Source organism: Abramis brama (assembly GCF_963993115.1).
Source record: "Abramis brama genome assembly, chromosome: 2".
Taxonomy (NCBI): domain Eukaryota; kingdom Metazoa; phylum Chordata; class Actinopteri; order Cypriniformes; family Leuciscidae; genus Abramis; species Abramis brama.
In genome coordinates this window covers 14,002,579-14,019,214 of record NC_139964.1, presented here as the reverse complement: position 1 = coordinate 14,019,214, position 16,636 = coordinate 14,002,579, and the positions used below count along the sequence as shown (strand labels likewise).

The 16,636-nt window shown below is 37.7% G+C and overlaps 3 protein-coding genes across 4 annotated transcripts in view; 1 reads left to right on the top strand and 2 right to left on the bottom strand.

Annotated features, from left to right (window-relative positions):
• Positions 1 to 16,636, bottom strand: part of LOC311077688 (B-cell receptor CD22-like) — a 271,893-nt gene that overhangs the window by 12,588 nt on the left and 242,669 nt on the right. The window lies entirely within an intron of this gene.
• LOC311077696 (B-cell receptor CD22-like) lies at positions 1,121 to 10,397 on the bottom strand. The gene is made up of 10 exons (XM_084106289.1): positions 10,111 to 10,397; positions 9,776 to 9,830; positions 8,259 to 8,606; positions 7,912 to 8,160; positions 6,263 to 6,517; positions 5,903 to 6,145; positions 5,728 to 5,815; positions 5,535 to 5,580; positions 4,981 to 5,231; positions 1,121 to 1,501 (listed from the first exon to the last, which is right to left on the bottom strand). The coding sequence occupies exons 2-10, from the start codon at positions 9,819 to 9,821 to the stop codon at positions 1,444 to 1,446; spliced, it is 1,584 nt and encodes a 527-aa protein (XP_083962415.1). The 5' UTR covers positions 9,822 to 9,830; positions 10,111 to 10,397; the 3' UTR covers positions 1,121 to 1,443.
• On the top strand, positions 11,173 to 14,504 carry LOC311077740 (uncharacterized protein). Of its 2 annotated transcripts, none has more exons than XM_084106362.1 (6): positions 11,173 to 11,217; positions 11,331 to 11,690; positions 12,542 to 12,589; positions 12,778 to 12,891; positions 12,999 to 13,039; positions 13,627 to 14,504. In XM_084106362.1, the coding sequence occupies exons 1-6, from the start codon at positions 11,187 to 11,189 to the stop codon at positions 13,879 to 13,881; spliced, it is 849 nt and encodes a 282-aa protein (XP_083962488.1). In that variant the 5' UTR covers positions 11,173 to 11,186; the 3' UTR covers positions 13,882 to 14,504. The 2 variants fall into 2 exon arrangements, with proteins under 2 accessions (XP_083962488.1, XP_083962487.1); XM_084106361.1 differs by having other exon boundaries at positions 11,183 to 11,217; positions 11,328 to 11,690.

Sequence of the window (16,636 nt, the reverse complement as noted above, 5' to 3'; positions counted from 1 at the left end):
CCACCACCATGTGACTTTAGGGGCTCCATTAAATGTAGTTTTAGTCAAGCTGATTAAACCAACATGATTGACCTCGTCTTAACACACGCACACAGAAGCTGCTCTACAAATAATCGTCACTGGTGACTTTAATAGACTGAGGTGTTCATCAAAGCTTTAATTTTTTAATTGATTATGCGGATACTATATACGGGAATACTACTTATTCAAATCTTCATCCTATCTCTGTACTTTATAATAGTCTTTGTAGATTTGTGCGCAGATGTCCTTATAGAACTCACCATTGCCAAATGAGTCGTTGTGCTGGCTGGCTCCCAAGTCAAGAAGGCAATTTCACTGGTTACTACTTATTTTTAAGTGTATTCATTTGCATTTCCCTCCATATTTGAAATGTTACCTAATTTCTTTTAATACACAGTACAATTTAAGGCATACAGACCAGCTCTTCTTTAATGTACCCAGAATTTGCAAAGAAGTAGGTCGTCGTGCGTTTAAATTTAAAGCTCCATCAGACTGGAAGAATCTTCCCTGCTCGCTCAGATCTATAACTTCCTTTTATGTTTTCAAATCATTTCTTCTTATTTTCAAACACCATGTTCCTGTTTCTGATCTCTCTTTCTTTTAATTGTATTTATTATTTTTATTTATATTGTATATGTTTGCATTTGTACCTGTATGCGTATAGTGAAGTGTGTAAGCATATTTATACCTTGATTTTGTATTTGCATTTTCGCAGATGGCTCACTGATTGTCTTTGATTTTGGTATGGGCTAAAAGTGAAGGGGTTAGGTTTGTGGGAGCATTGTTAGTGTGTGCGTGTATATGAATGTGAATGTTACTGTATCTAGATGTTTGTTATAGTCTTGTGTTGTATTTACTTTAATTATGATTTTCCATTTTGATGCTGGTTTCTTTGTAATGTAAAGGACCCCCTCGAAAATGAGATGGTGCATCTCAAGGGGTTATCCTTGAAAAAAAAAAAAAAAAAAAAAAAAGTATCCCTGTTGCACAAGTTTGTTAGAATAGCCCAAATATTAATATTAACCCAGCTATCACATATAGTAGGTTATTCTGAGCTTAGGTCTACAATGACCCAGAAATGACCACACACAAGCTTAAATTTGGTAAAACTGATACAGCCTTTTTATTTGCTTACAGAAAACACATGAAGTAAAATGTTCAAATTACTTTAACAAACAAATTACCAAGCAGTGACATCACAAAATGTTTTTTGTCTCACTAAACATGTGTTGTTGGTTCTTTGGCTCTTGTATTCTGCTCTTGTAATGAGAAAAAGACCACAGATACTGCATTCCTGACATCTATTCACCTTATTTAATGAATAATAAATAACTGAGTGAATTAGCATGCTAAATTGACAGGCCTACTCTCAGAATATTGTTTAATTGTTTTGGCCTTTGTCTTCATGATGGTCTCATTTACTCATTTGACAGGGCTGTAGATCACAGACGCCTCTTCCACAGTCTGCACATTTGATAGCCTAAAAACATCAAATAAAACAACAATCATGTTATGTATCAGAATACATGATGATAAAAGTCATTAAAAAATTCAAATGTTTCTGAAACATCAGTGGGACACAAAGTTACTAAGAAAAAATGTCCAGATTTAAAGAACTATAGACCATTTCAACAGCCTTTCGTCTGTTTAAGGAAGTGACGTATTTGGCCCTAGGACGTTTCCGGTTAGTTGTCGAGCGCATTCAAAACAATGGCGGGATGCGCTTGATGTACAGTGGGATTGCGATAATTTATTTAATCCTGCTATTTAGAATATCTAAATTAAAATTAGGTCCTTGTTGCTCGTTAGTTGGGTCCTCCTTCTGGCCCGAAACGATTTTTTTTTTTTAAAAATTAAAATGTTTAAATTCCTGAAAAACGCGCCTGGATTGCATCAGTGAAGCGAGAAGGCTGAATACGCAACTAGCAATATACAGCACACATTTCGATTCTGGTAAGTAAAATACTCCCACCCCCATTGGATTATTTTTATTTCTTTACGTTAACTGTTTATGTATGCTGCAGCATAATTTAAGATAGCTCTGTTCGTTATTGTTTACATATAAACCTAGCATTTTGACGCGTGTAATTTAGTGAAAATAGGCCAAGCTTTTATTTCCGTCTTTTCCCCTAAATGTTCTGTGGGCTGTTATTAAGTAGGAGTTAACATGTGTTGGCTAGCTGTCTAGTTAGTTGACAACTGCAGTAAGTAACACATTACAGAATGTATACTGTATAACAGTTACCTGAATGGTGTGCTGCAGTAGTTTACAAAAGGTAACGGTAAACTTTTTTCATCACTTAAGCTTGGCTAATGTTAATTCCAACATTTACTATAGTACACAATAGTAGCATTAGTTCTTAAATATTGTGCATTAACCAGATTAAGTTAATAATTGTTTTTCTGCTTTTGTCTTCAATAGGAAAGCCATCATTTGTAATTTAAGACGTCCAAGACTACTACAGGGAGACAGGAACGACAGCCAAACCACATGTGACCATACAGTGTCTGCAGAATGATTAGGCACCTTGATTTTCTGATCATATTTTGTTTTTCAGACACATTTTTACCAATTCAAAACCACATTAAGCTTAATAACTACTATTCATTTTGTATTTAATATATTTAAGGGATATATAATTGTACATGAAGACTGGAAATGAAAACGCCTTATATTCAGGTGTGCATAATTATTAGGCACGTTTTCTTTTACAGATAAAATAAGCCAAAAAAGAGATTTAACTCAGACTGAAAAGTCACAAATTATTAAATGCCCATGAGAAGGAGCATGACCATTGGACAGTGAAATCCTCATTGGGTCAGCAGGGTCAGACAAAATCAGGTGGAGAAGAAAAGACACATATTAACTGCAAAATAATGAAGTGTGAAACCATCAGGAACCCTTTAGTCTCCAGCGCCACCATTTTCCAGAACTGCAACTTACCTGGAGTCTCCAGAAGAGCAAGATATCAGGATCTCAGAGACTTGGGTTCACAAGCTGAAGTGTAGTAAAATACATGAAGACTGTTTTTATAGGCTTTATGGACAGACAGATTGGGACTGACTCTTGAAGGACCAGCATCACATCCTCTTGTTCCACTGTTTGAAGAATTCATCTTCATCGGTAAGTTTTGGGAGTTAATTTTTAAAAATGAACTCCTAAAACTTAATGCCAGATTCTGGAAGATTAATTCTTCATGTATTTTACTACACTTCAGCTTGTGATTCTTAAGTGTGTTTTTTTTTTTAGTATTCTTTACCTCTCTCTTTTGGATTATTTTAACTGTAAAAGAAAACGTGCCTAATAATTATGCACATCTGAATATAAGGTTTTTTTTAATTTCCAGCCTTGATGAACAATTCTATATCACTTATAAATTATTAAATACAAAATGAATTGTAGTTAAGATTAATGTGGTTTGGAATTGGTAAAAATGTGTCTGGAGAAAAAAATATATGATCAGAAAATCAACGTGCAAAATCAATAATTCTGCACACATATGAACCCCCAGATGTGTTCGAGACCTTGAGGATTGATATTGACCCCCCTTTGTTCAGGGACTCATAACTCCATTTCTGTTTGTCAAAAAAGTCTGTGAAATGTGTTTTATGTTGTTGTCTCAGTTGTTGAAGCAGATTATGTTCATACAAGTATTTATTTACACATTAAGAAATTTGCTGGAAATAAAAGCTGTTAAAAGTGAGAGGATGTTTCTTTTGTTTATGTATTTTTAAATATATACAGTAGTCAACATTTGAAGTGGATAAAAACCTTTCATCAAAGTTAACATTAATTTTGAACAATACCCGTTCTTGTCTTAGGACAACTTTGATTAACTTTTTTGATCCACTTCAAATGTTGATTACATAAATACACACACAGCTAGCAAATCTGTATGTGACTATACTAACCATAAAATAACATTTTCCCTTCAAGGACCTAAAAAGTGTATTCTGTATGTTTTATTCTTAATTTTACAATTATTAATCTTCACGTATACATTTCTCTTAAATGACTAATACAGGTTTATACATTAGAAAAAAAAGACAGCCAGCATTACATTGCTTTCACCTTCTATTTATTTGTGACCACATGAGGGGCTCAGATAGGACATTTAAACCCTCTCGCACACCGTTCCACAGCAACACACTTCACCCAACTAAGCACACACATTTGGAAATGAAATGAGTACTGGCATAACTTAAAGCGATTTTTACTGAAGTCCGTTTACTAGCGTACATTTAGCGTTGTAATATACCGGTACATGCATGTTCTGTAAAGCTGCTCTGAAACGATATGTATTTTGAATAGCGCTGTACAAATAAATATGAATATTTGCATAGATATGCCAGCAAATGCAAGTGAAATGCCCAATCGTAACCTCCCCGGACAAACCATGATAAGTACGTTTTTGACGCTGTTTGACTTGCTTCATCTTCACCAAACACAAGACAGATGTCATCAACATTTTACGAACGAATGTTCCCAACTTTTCTGCTAAGAAATTAATTGTAAGTATCCAGACTGCGATAAGTTAGGCTTTTATCGCATCTCTCGTGTAATTTACACGCATGCAGCCGCAACACCCAATCGAACTAACGTTACTCAGGCAAACGTTGTCTCTTTGTAAAAAGTATACACATCAAAGTCTTATTTAAAGGGTCCGGTAATTCCAATCATCGTTTATTTTCAGTTTTTGGAAATACTTTAACTGTTTCCTTTTCGCTAGACGTAAAAGTTACGCGCTTGTTTTCACAGACCTGAGATTTAAAAACGCCGCCACCGGAAATGCTTCAGGGCCAGACATGCGCAGTAGCATTCCAACGGAATGTTATTGTTTACGTCCTTGAAATGGTCTATAAATTCTCCTTTCATCAACACAAAAGTAACATGAGGGTGAGTTGATGGCAAACGTTTTATTTTTGCGTGAACTGTCTCTTTAAGCTCGTTCTTCTCACCTCAGGACAGAATCAGGCTGACGAATCCTGATATTGCCGTAGTGGCTTTCGTTCTCCTCTGCTCTCTTCGTCTCAGTCTTTCTGTGATGTTGGACAGTTGCGTACTGGATCTCCTCAGTATCTCTGCATTCAGGAGCATTTCCGTCTCTTCTGGGTTTGCTGGAAGTAACACTGGCGTACTGAGCGTCATCATAATCGGCTGATTCAGAAACATGAACGTCTCTCTCTGTTACGGTAGAGTACAGATTGTCCTGAAACGAAAAAAAAAAAATATATATATTATTTATCATTCACATTAAAAGGCTGTTCACACAGAACACGTTTTCCCATTTCATGCACTACTTTTCCATTGTTTTTCTATGTAAACTCGTGCTAGACCGACGTGTGTGACCGTTATAAACACGGCACTGAAATTAAAATGCGATAAACTTTTAAAAACACATCTCTAAACTTTCTGGGGTTTTTGTCTCTCGTTCCACTGACTTGTCTCTCACGTTTTGTGTGAATGGCCCCGTCTAACTAGACTCTTCACATGTTGTGTCTGGAAGATTTACCTGTTTTTCAGTGAGGTCTTCAGCTTTAGCACCTCTTCGTTTTCTCCTGATTTAACAGACAATAAACTTGTAAGCTGCATTTTAAAGATTCATTACTACTCACATTACATGAGGAATTTCCACCTGCACTAGTCTGAAAGTGAATTACATTCATACACTCACTGTAATTGAGAATGATTTTAATCAAACTTACATTATAAACAGAATAATGATGATGACGATGAAGAATCCTAAACATGCTGTGATCCCCAACCAGACGAGCCAGCCGTGACCACGATGTACTGAAAGATGAAGAATTTGAGTTCAGATTAAGTCTCAAAGCTTCATACTATAACTGTCTTGAACCCTTTATAAAATAAAAGCTTCACCTGTGACAGTTACAGCGTCTGATCTCTGAGATCCATGTTGATTGTGAGCCTGACAGTAGAAGCGTCCACTCTGTAGTGCACTGAAACTCTGTCTAGATCCAACAGCTGAGGTTTCATTCTCCTTAAACCAGCTGAAGTTCAGAGCAGGAGGGTTTGAGTCACTGATGCAGTTCAGAGTCACTGAATCTCCCTCCACTATTACACCAGATCCACTCATCAACACTGAGATGTTCCTGGGAGAGTCTATAACAATTATCAGATTATTATTTTTAAATTGTATTACACATTTTTAAAATTGCTAATATGGACTAAATTTATCAAAACAGAAAATTTGCATCTTATGTTTTATCATTAACTCACACATGACGTTTAAAGTCACAGCATCAGAGTATTTCTCTCCATGTTCATTGATGGACTTGCACTTGTATTCTCCACTGTCATCAGAGCTGATCTTTGAGATGCTGTAGATTCTTCCAGATCCTACAAACGTTCCTCCTTTAAACCAGCTGATTTCTGCAGGAGGGTTTGAGTCACTGATGCAGTTCAGAGTCACTGAATCTCCCTCCACTATTACACCAGATGGACTGATGAAGATCACAGGTTTCACTGGAGGATCTACAGGAGAAACATATAGTATCACCCGTCACTCGCCCCACCAAAGCACTTCTATTTCTGTTCTTACATACAGATGGTAGGGGCAGAATTTAGCATAAACAACATGAATCCATGGATCCTTGAGTCAAAAGGTCATGCCACTTATTAAGAAAATCCAAAACGAACAATTTTTTCTGTGTGTGTGATAGTCAGTAAATCAGTGCTGGATAGATTACTTACAAACTATAGTCGGTTACTGATTCCAAATTACATGACAAAAATTGTAGTTAGTAACATAATTGTTAGGTGTGGCTGTATAAAGCGCTAGTGATGTTCGGTTTTTGAACGAATTGTTCTTTTGAGCCGGTAGGAAGTAACCAGTCGAGCTGGTTCATTAATCAAGCTGAATCAAACTTTAGTTCCAGGTTAATGACACAAAACACACAAGACAAAGTAGCATGTGCCTCTCAAAAAGACCCCACTGTCGAAGTCTGCAGAGGATTACCGAGGATGGCGTAGTGCCATCATTGCTTGATGACGTATGGAACAGACGAATCGTGTTTTTAAAACCAGCTGTCCGAATGAACCGGCTCGCGGAAATGAATCAGACTTTTCATCACAAGTAAGCGCACGACGCAGGAGATTTGTAGAAATAAACAGTCCTTATCCATGAATCCGGGCGGCACAGGGACTCATTGGTCAGCTCTGTTGCCTCACAGCAGGAGTCCTTTCAGTTTGCATGTTCTCCCGTGTCAGCGTGGGTTTCTTCCGGGGTACTACGGTTTCCCCCACACCACATGTAACGGAGGCCAGCTAGTAGACGCTGTGCGACTAAACCTCACTCCTCTGATCTCAATAGACGCTCTTGCGACAGAGGTAATTCAGCCTATTGATTGGCTAACTATAGCATGGTTGTGGATAACGCTAGAACGACGTCTAGGATACTTTTCCTCACGTCAATGATGAAAAAGGATTGTTTACCTTGTAAATAATACGGCCACCGTAGAAGTTAAAATGCCCTCGGAATGGGAGGGGCTGGAAAGTAATATTCAGTTGGTAGTCATGTACAATTTCACCGCTAGATGGGAGAAAATCTTACACAGTGTAGCTTTAAAAAAGAGAAAAAATGTTGAGGTACTTACAATAGAAGTGAATGAGGCTAATTTTGGAGGATTTAAAGGCATAAATGTGAAATTATTATTTCATAAAAGCATTTACAATCAGTATTGTGTTCAAACGTGTGCATTATTTGAGCTTTAAAGGTGTTTAAACCATTATTTGAACAGCTGTTGTAGTGTGTTGTGTTTATGGTGTGGCGTTGTCATGACAAAGGAGTTGTAAAATTGAATATAACATAAAATGTTAAAATCACATATATTGTTCTTTGGAAAGAAAACTTTAAAGAACATACTCACACATGACATTGAGCTGAACAGCAGGAGAGATGTGAGTGTGTCCGTCTACAGCACAGCTATATCTGACTGAATACTCTCTTCTGACTGACTGCAGCAGGAGTTCATTGTTTCTGTCTCTTCTCTCAGTTAATGGCTGTGAGTTTCTGTACCAGATGAATGTTGCTCTGTCAGTCAGAGCGCAGCTGCTTTTACATCTCAGAGTGACTGAATCTCCCTCTGTCACTCTCTCAGGAGACTCCACCTGAAGATCTGAACACAACACACACATTATATCTAGTGCTGCTGTCATACACTGATTATTATTCAACATAATGCACAGAAGAAGAGATAAACCTCACCAAACTCACCTGTGACAGTAAGAGTCACTCCTGGATCACCAGTCCATTTTCCATCAGGTTTATCAGTGATGAATCTGAAATAGTACATGTGTGAATCCTTCAGTGTCACATGACTCAGTCTGACGGTGCATTTCTTCTGTTTATCTCCCAGATACTGAAGCCTCTGACTGTATTCAGGGTCCTCAGACAGATCTGGAAACTCTCCATTATCTTTCACCAGTGTTTTTGTCCAGAACGCTTTCACGATCTTATATCTAGTAGGGTATTTATAAGTGCATCTCATTATCACTGTTGAGTCCTTTAGTTCACAGATGTGTGAAGGACTGTAACTCACACCCCAATCATCACTAGAAACCCCTGAAACACAGAATTCATCATGATGAAAATGCTGTTTTATCAGTTACAACAGACCATGAAAATATGACAACACTTTATTACTATTTAAAGGCAGGGTAGGTAGGTTTTTTCAAAAAAACTTTTTCCCAAATTTGTTTAAACTGTCTTTATATACCAATACACAATTAAAATATAAGTACTCTGAAAAAGAGAGTATAAAAATCGAGTGTCTGTAGTCCTCTCAGCTGAGCGGTCGGCATCGCGCGTTCATGTGTTTTGGGGGCGTGGCTTTGGAAGGAGCCCAGAAGGGAGGGGGTGGAGTGAATGGAATAAGTAGCTGTGTTTATTGCAGCCCTGCGAGGACTACAGACACTCGATTTTTATACTCTCTTTTTCAGAGTACTTACATTTTAATTATGTATTGGTATATAAAGACAGTTTAAACAAATTTGGGAAAAAGTTTTTTCGAAAAAACCTGCCTTAAAAACACAATATTTTGAGTGACTTATTACAGGAAATAAAAGCTCATCTTCTCTGAATCTATGGAGTGATAAATGATCTCAGTGTGAATAACTTCATGAACTTGATGTAGGATGTTGCAGAAATAAAAACACAGAAACAGAAGTGTGAAAACAGAAATAAGGTGTCAGTCATAAACAACATGCTATCAAGGACTGTAACACACACTCCAATCATCCAACTCACTACAAACTCCTGAAACACAAAATGCAACAAGGCAACAAGGATAGGAAACAACAATAGAAGGAACAAATACCCATCTATGAGTTAAACAGGACCATACACTATCATTAAAACTTGTTTTTCTTTACAAAACTAGTGTTAATAAATGAAGAATTACACTTATGATGTGATCTGTGTAAAACCCACAGCCATCTGACAGAAGGTGATGAAATGCAGGAAGCAGAACATTGAACACTAACCATGAAAACCGTTATGCTCTAAATGTTAGCAGCTTCATCAGTTAGCATTATATCAGCATAACCTGAATAATACCATTTTCTTTAGAAGCAACAAATAAATCACAGAAATTTCCCTCCATTATAGTAGATATTTTACCAGTGCTATATTTCCTGGGGCACCAGCAGTGCTAACTGATCCATGCTAACTAGCCAAAACCTTTTACTCTGAGTTAGTAATGAACTCGTGTGTCATTTACAGGAGAGACTCACCTGGAATCAGGAGCAGAAACACCAGAGCGAGAGTTATCAGTGACATCACAGGAAACTAAATAATGTACACAACAGTTCAATATGTCATCTTTCATTTCATCAAAACTATAATAACAGCCGTTTATTGCATTATAAACACTGCAAAAATGATACAAATACTTTACAATCTTCACTGTTAGTAGATTTCCACGGATGAAACTCATTTAAAGATAACGTTAGGAACACGAGTCATCTAACAGAGGTTATTATGAAAGAAAATGTTTCTCACTCCAATTTTCTTGTGTGGAGATTAATTAGTTAGACAATATTAATTACTGAACAAGTGTATCTCTTACCGTTTTGTAGTTTCAGCCGCTGATAACAGACTCCAGGAGAGTGAAGCTGAAAACTTTCTTCTGCTATTTTACAGTTTTTTTCCTTCCTCTTTTTAAAGTCTGATCAACCTTCCACACGCCGAGACAAGAACAACCCGAATGAAACCACTTGCAAATAGAAAAAGATAAAACACTCTCTCTAAAGGATTGGTTAACGAATATCTAAAAGCATGACTATAGAGCTTACATTACAAATATCAAATGCAACTTTCAGTGTGAAGGGAAACCTCCTGTCATCATGATTAGATGGTGTTTTTCAGCTTCCTGAAAAGTGATCTTCTTTCTTTAAGACGAGCAGTTCTTCATTTTTAAAGACAGTGTTTACAAAATAAGATCAAACTGTGTGTGTTTACATCCATGTTCAGTATTTACACCTTTGAGGGAGGAACATGCCATTGGCTTCCCATAGAATCAGGAAACAATATGATGGATGAATGAATGGATGGATGGATGGATGGATGGATGGATGGATGGATGGATGGATGAATAATTTTGTGGGAGAAAGAAAGAAAGAAAGAAAGAAAGAAAGAAAGAAAGAAAGAAAGAAAGAAAGAAAGAAAGAAGAGATTGATTATTGGATGGATGGATGGATGAATTTGTGAATAAATGAATGAATGAATGGATGGATGAATAGATGGATGGATGGATGGATGGATGGATGGATGGATGGATGGATGGATGGATGAATAATTTTGTGGGAGAAAGAAAGAAAGAAAGAAAGAAAGAAAGAAAGAAAGAAATTATTGGATGGATGGATGGATGGGTGGATGGGGCATTAACATGTTATTTCATTCCCTTATATAAAAGAATCAGGCACCACTATGATGGATGGATGGAGTAACATTGAGGATGGCCAGACTTTACCTCCACTGTCCTGAAGAGGGAGCTGTTTTTCAGATCATACTTCTGACACTGTGTTTGTGTTAATCCATGTGCATTAGGGAAGTGTAACTCTATAAACACACACACACACACAATATCTATCTAGTATGTAGTGTGAGAACAGGTAGTGGGAGTCGATGTTGAAGTGGACAGTCATGAGAACCGTCTCCTCCATCAGTTTCTCAGGTATGATATCTGTCATAACACTAAATCAGTAAGAATTGCACTTTTTACTCTTCAGTGTCATTGATAAACACCACAATTCAGCCTAATAACTCTGAATCTGCCTCTGTCAGCAGTGCTTGTTCTGTCAGCGCTGTGGCTGATGAATAACTCACTGGCTCTTACCGTCACTGGATCTGTGGGAAGCAACATCTCAGTCTCCTGCAGATACCCTGAAACATACGAGAATAACAGCAAGTTCTTCTGTCAGATGAGCGGCTGGTTTTCTCCGAGAGATCCTCAGTGTGTTCACACGACCCATCGAGACACGAGGTCTGAACGAGGGAGACTGGCTCTTCTGGACGACACCAGCGCTCATGTTCTCACGGCTCTCGTCTCTAGACTGGCTCCAGAAGACTCGGGGAAGTACTGGTGTGGTGTAGATATCGATCTCCTGCCTGACTTTACCTCTGAGATCTGGATAACAGTCAGCAAAGGTGAGATTCACAACAGCTGAAGACTATCCGTCCTAATGAATATCCTTAATATATACGAGCAGTTGATGTGATGAGGAGAGTTTTCTGTGAGAACGGTGTTGTGTTAGCGGCCCCTAAGTTAATAACTAATGATCTTTGCAACGGAAGTGAATCAATCAAAACTAACTTTAGCTGGACAATAACTTTATTCTAGAGCTGCTGTAAAGACAAACAATCTCTGTTACTGTAATCTCCTATTATCACTGTAAAGCTGCTTTGAAACAATCTATATTGTTAAAAGTGCTATATAAATGAAGGCGACTTGACTTGACTATATGAAGGCAACTTGACTTAAACATCTTCATTTGTCTAAACATCAAACTTTTAACTGTTGTGGAAAAAATACATTCAAGCTCCATGTACAACTATTTTAAAAAGCTCTTTTTCACTGTGCCTGTGGTTTTTAAGAGCTCATGTAAATTGAGCCATGAGGACATGGAATATACAGATTCATCACACAGACTGTGACACCTAAAATCTTGATTACAAAAAAAAGTCCATTTACTGTATATTTGTCATTAACCCGATAGATTATTAATGCGATCTCGATCTGTTCGGCATCATTTGCACTGAGAAACACGACCGTTCAACAGTTACAGGGATTTTTGAGGTGCCACTGAGACTCAGACTGGTTTCAGATGGGATGTGATACAGCGTCGTCTTCCTCTTACACGTCTCATATTGAGTCACTGTGAGAACTGAATTCACTCAAATGTGTGGTGAATGAATGCCAGCTGAGGTTTGAATGAACTATATATTGATGAACTATCAGATGATGAACTATAGTCCTTTCGCTTTTGTTTTCTGTGCAGGGGATCCACAAGAACAAACCACAGACCTGTTCCCGGAAGAACCTGGCGGTGAGGTTACGAAACACACACACACACACACACACACACACACACACACACACACACACACACACACACACACACACACACACACACACACACACACACACACACACACACACACGCACACACACACACACACACACACACGTGGTTTTGCTTTTTTCAGTCAACTCATTGTGGGTTTGCATCAACAGAGTCTTACTCCAGGTTCATGATGATGGTGGCTTTGATGTGTGTTTGCGCTCTGCTTTTCGTGTTTCTGTTTGGTCTGTTTCAAGTCCTGAAACACAGCAGTCACAGTAACTCAGGTGAGACTACAGCACTAACAGAACATGTCTTTTTCTTCAAAACATCTTCTGTTCAAGTTCAGAGAGAGTTCAATAAATCGATAATTAAATTGTTATGTTCTTATCAGGTTCTGCTCCTCACCCAAGGACAATATCAAACCCAGTTCAGGTGACGACAGCAAATCTCATTCATAATTAATAACGCTGTTTTATCATCAGTGTTATTTTAGAATCATTGAGACACTATTATTATACACATCATGGCCATATTCCAGGATGACAATATCAAGATTCATCTCTGGATGGAAATAACTGTTGTGATGTTTTTGGTCAGGATCTTGTATTGTCAATGCAAGAGTCCAGCACTCTGTAAAGTCTCCTCCAGCACATCCTACAGACTTTCAGTGAATTTAAACTCTGGACTCAGAGGAGCCGATTCATGTGTGGAAATGATTCTTCATGCTCCTCCAAACCATTCCTTCACAATTTGAGCCTGATGAATCTTGACATTGTCATTCTGGAATATGGCCATTACTGTATGTGTCTTCCTACATGATTGTCTAAGTAATGAAAACCACACACTCCATCAGTTAGGGTTAGAAGAACTGTTGCCAAACATATAAAATGCTAGAAACATAATAATCACTGTGATAATGATCCAATCATAGACTCTTAGGCAATGTATATTATATATTATATTATATATTAGCCATTATCTGCTTAAATTTATAAGTTATATTTATTTATTTTATATAGGATGACTACCAGAGAATAAGGCTTCCAGACTCATCCAAAGCTCAACGTGATAAAGAGGAATTTTACAGACCCATAAACCTGGATTACACAAACACAGAAGCGGTCGACACACACTCCTACACAGATGTTGTTTCAGCACAAACACAAGATCAGATCTACACAGAACTGAACGCCAGTAGACGGAGTCACGTGTATCAGAGTTTAACAGCGGATTCTGCTCAAGAAGAGGCGATCTATCACACTATTGATCACTGAATCCTCATCAACAGCCTCATCAAAACCCTAGATTCCTCTGACAGCTACGATAATCCAACCTCTGTCAGCATCACAAGTTTTTGTGTTGTTTTCACTAAATAAAATAAAAAATATTAAGTTTACTGAATTAATTGATACAGCCTTTTGTTAAAGGTACAATATGTAGTTTTTCGCCACTAGGAGTCGCTAACCTCTTCAAAACAATAACAAAGGCGTAGATTGATGACACAGTGAATGAGCGTGGAATCAGGGAACTTGACGTCATGCCTGCAGCATAAACGACTCGGGGTAAATGTGAATTAGCTCAAGGATATAGGGAATTTTGGAAATATTAATAATTATAACTCATGGTCATAATAATTCAGAAATCGCATGTACATTTATTTTATCAATTATCGAGATTACCTTGTTCTGTAACTGGTCTGGTCATCAGTCATTCGTCCAGCGAATAAATGTGAGATTATCACAGTTAAGAAGGGGTATCCCTTTACAAACTCCAAGAAAGTTTTATCTTCTGGCAACGAACATCAAACTTTCTGAGTTTATTAATTAAAACTACTCAATGTAGTCTATAATATCGAGCTTGTAGCTTGATTAGATCTTTTTGTTTCATTGACTTTATAAGGTGGGGTTTCAAACACAGAGACAGTTAAAAGTATAAATGGATTTTAATAAATGTAAAACTAAAGATTATATGAGCTACAAATATAAACGTACGTAAAAATGCAAACAATAAAAACAACACAAACATTTAAGAGAATGTTCAGATCATTTCCCTTGTGGAGGGGGAAAGGCAGGGATGAGCTTAGTTGCAAAAGACGGCAGGGCAGCTCCTACATGACGCGTGGCATGCGTCCCAGAGGCCAAGGCAAGGCCTGTCCAGCTGGTTCCGTTGGGAGGAGCAGCGCTGCGCGTGGAGAAGAGGAGGTCAGAGCAAGAGCCGGAGATGAGAGGGAGTGCGAGAAGTGGGGGTCTCTGCCTTTTAACAGACCTCTGTTTACGCCCTCTCTTTGAGACAACAGCCAATCAGATCTTCTTATCTGAAGCGGGAAAAAGTTTATTTGTGTAAAGAAGACACGCCTCCCTTGACCATATGTCTTATGAGAGAAAGAATTCATATTTCCTCTTAAGATTGTACACCAGAACAATACATTTTACTTTAATCTCCTATGTGTGACTGGTTGAATTAAAACAGGACGGTCAGACAGATACCAAGAATGGCAGGTAAAGGATAAAAGGATGACAGGGTAGGAGAACATAAGGTTACATTCATATGCATCATTACACACAAATAACGTTGGATTAAACACACAATAAAATTGTCAGTGTTTCCGTTATGGCCAGTGACAACACTTGAGAAACACAGGAATACATATCAACATTGCTTTTGGATCACATGTGTGGAAATGTCTGTTTCAAAGTCCTGAGTGTGTTTTGTGTGTGTGCGTCTGTTGGAATGTCACGAGGCTGTAAAGTCGGGGGGAAGGTCATGCTGAACTGGGGGGATACCAGCCACACGGGCGCTGCTAAATTGCCCCGTGGGGAATTATTAACCAGCGCTGTTTTCCTAAGGACAAAGACGATGTGTTCGACATCGCATGATTCACTTAATGTGAAAAGCAGATGTCATTGTTGCTACATGCCGATGGATCTAATAATGTTTATTGGGAAATGTTTATGGATGAGTGAATACATTGACTGTGACTGTGGTTTGAAGTAGGGCTCGATTGCTAATGAGAGACAGATATCAGCGACACACGAGTCCTGGGGATATAAAAGAATGCGGATGACTTTTATTTTACCTGCTATTTTTATATTAGTTGATTTTTATATTATTTTATACTTTTATATTACCTGCGAACTACCAGCTATTCACACTAATCAGTTTATTTAACAAATTAAACTAGTAAGGTAACACAGCGCTGTTTCACTTGGTCTACACTATCATACTAAACTGTATTTGAGTGTGTTGAAGGTTATAATGTTGTTCTATGTGTTAGTTGGTTGGCTGTATGAGACTAGCAGCAAGCTAGATCAATATTAATATATACTGATCATATTCTAACATTTCATGATGTTGAGCTATATAACATTGATTAGTTTTATGTACATTTGCTCACCTGTCTAATAAAGCACTTGCAAGAGCGTGTCTCTGTCAAGTTGAAGTTTGTCGCGAAGCTCTCGGCATCTTGAAAACGCCAATATTGATTTCATTTGACATTGTATGACCTAACAAAGCCTCATTTACTGAAATCACGTGACTTGGCCAGTTTAATATACACTTTGAAAAGATTTTAAACAGAATGTTGAATCTTTGTACCTTTTTATCATATAATGTTTTATTTGAAAAGGAATAAAGAGAAAAATCTGTCACATGGACTCTTTAATACACAGATAAAATACATAAAATATTACAGAAACAACTCTAAACTCATTTATTAATTACACATTGACTGTTTATTAATGTCACATGAATATAATCCATTACTTTCTGCAGAATGGAAACTCTGAAGATGCGTTTCATTTTTCATCAGTAGTTGTTGTCATGATTCTGCCTTCATGTCCTAGATTTTTCTTGTTTTGAGGCAGGATCATGACAGACCCATGTTTTGTGTACAAGCACATGGCCATGTGTTTGGGCCATGTGCTTGTGTTGTCTCGTTCTCTTGCCCCGCCCCCTTGTTATCCTCGTTTTGTCTTGATTGCTTTACCCATTATCACCTGTGTTCCTGATTAGTTTGCTCCCTATTTAATC

Bases quoted from the DNA above. Each gene is read 5' to 3' on its own strand.
- LOC311077696 (XM_084106289.1), bottom strand. From the start codon at position 9,821: ATGTCACTGATAACTCTCGCTCTGGTGTTTCTGCTCCTGATTCCAG. The intron at 8,607-9,775 runs GTGAGTCTCTCC...TCTGTGTTTCAG, and splicing joins GTTTCTGCTCCTGATTCCAG to GGGTTTCTAGTGATGATTGG. The intron at 5,816-5,902 runs GTGAAGCTTTTA...TTCATCTTTCAG, and splicing joins AGACGCTGTAACTGTCACAG to TACATCGTGGTCACGGCTGG.
- LOC311077740 (XM_084106361.1), top strand. From the start codon at position 11,187: ATGAGAACCGTCTCCTCCATCAGTTTCTCAG. The intron at 11,218-11,327 runs GTATGATATCTG...TGCCTCTGTCAG, and splicing joins CTCCTCCATCAGTTTCTCAG to CAGTGCTTGTTCTGTCAGCG. The intron at 11,691-12,541 runs GTGAGATTCACA...TTTTCTGTGCAG, and splicing joins CTGGATAACAGTCAGCAAAG to GGGATCCACAAGAACAAACC.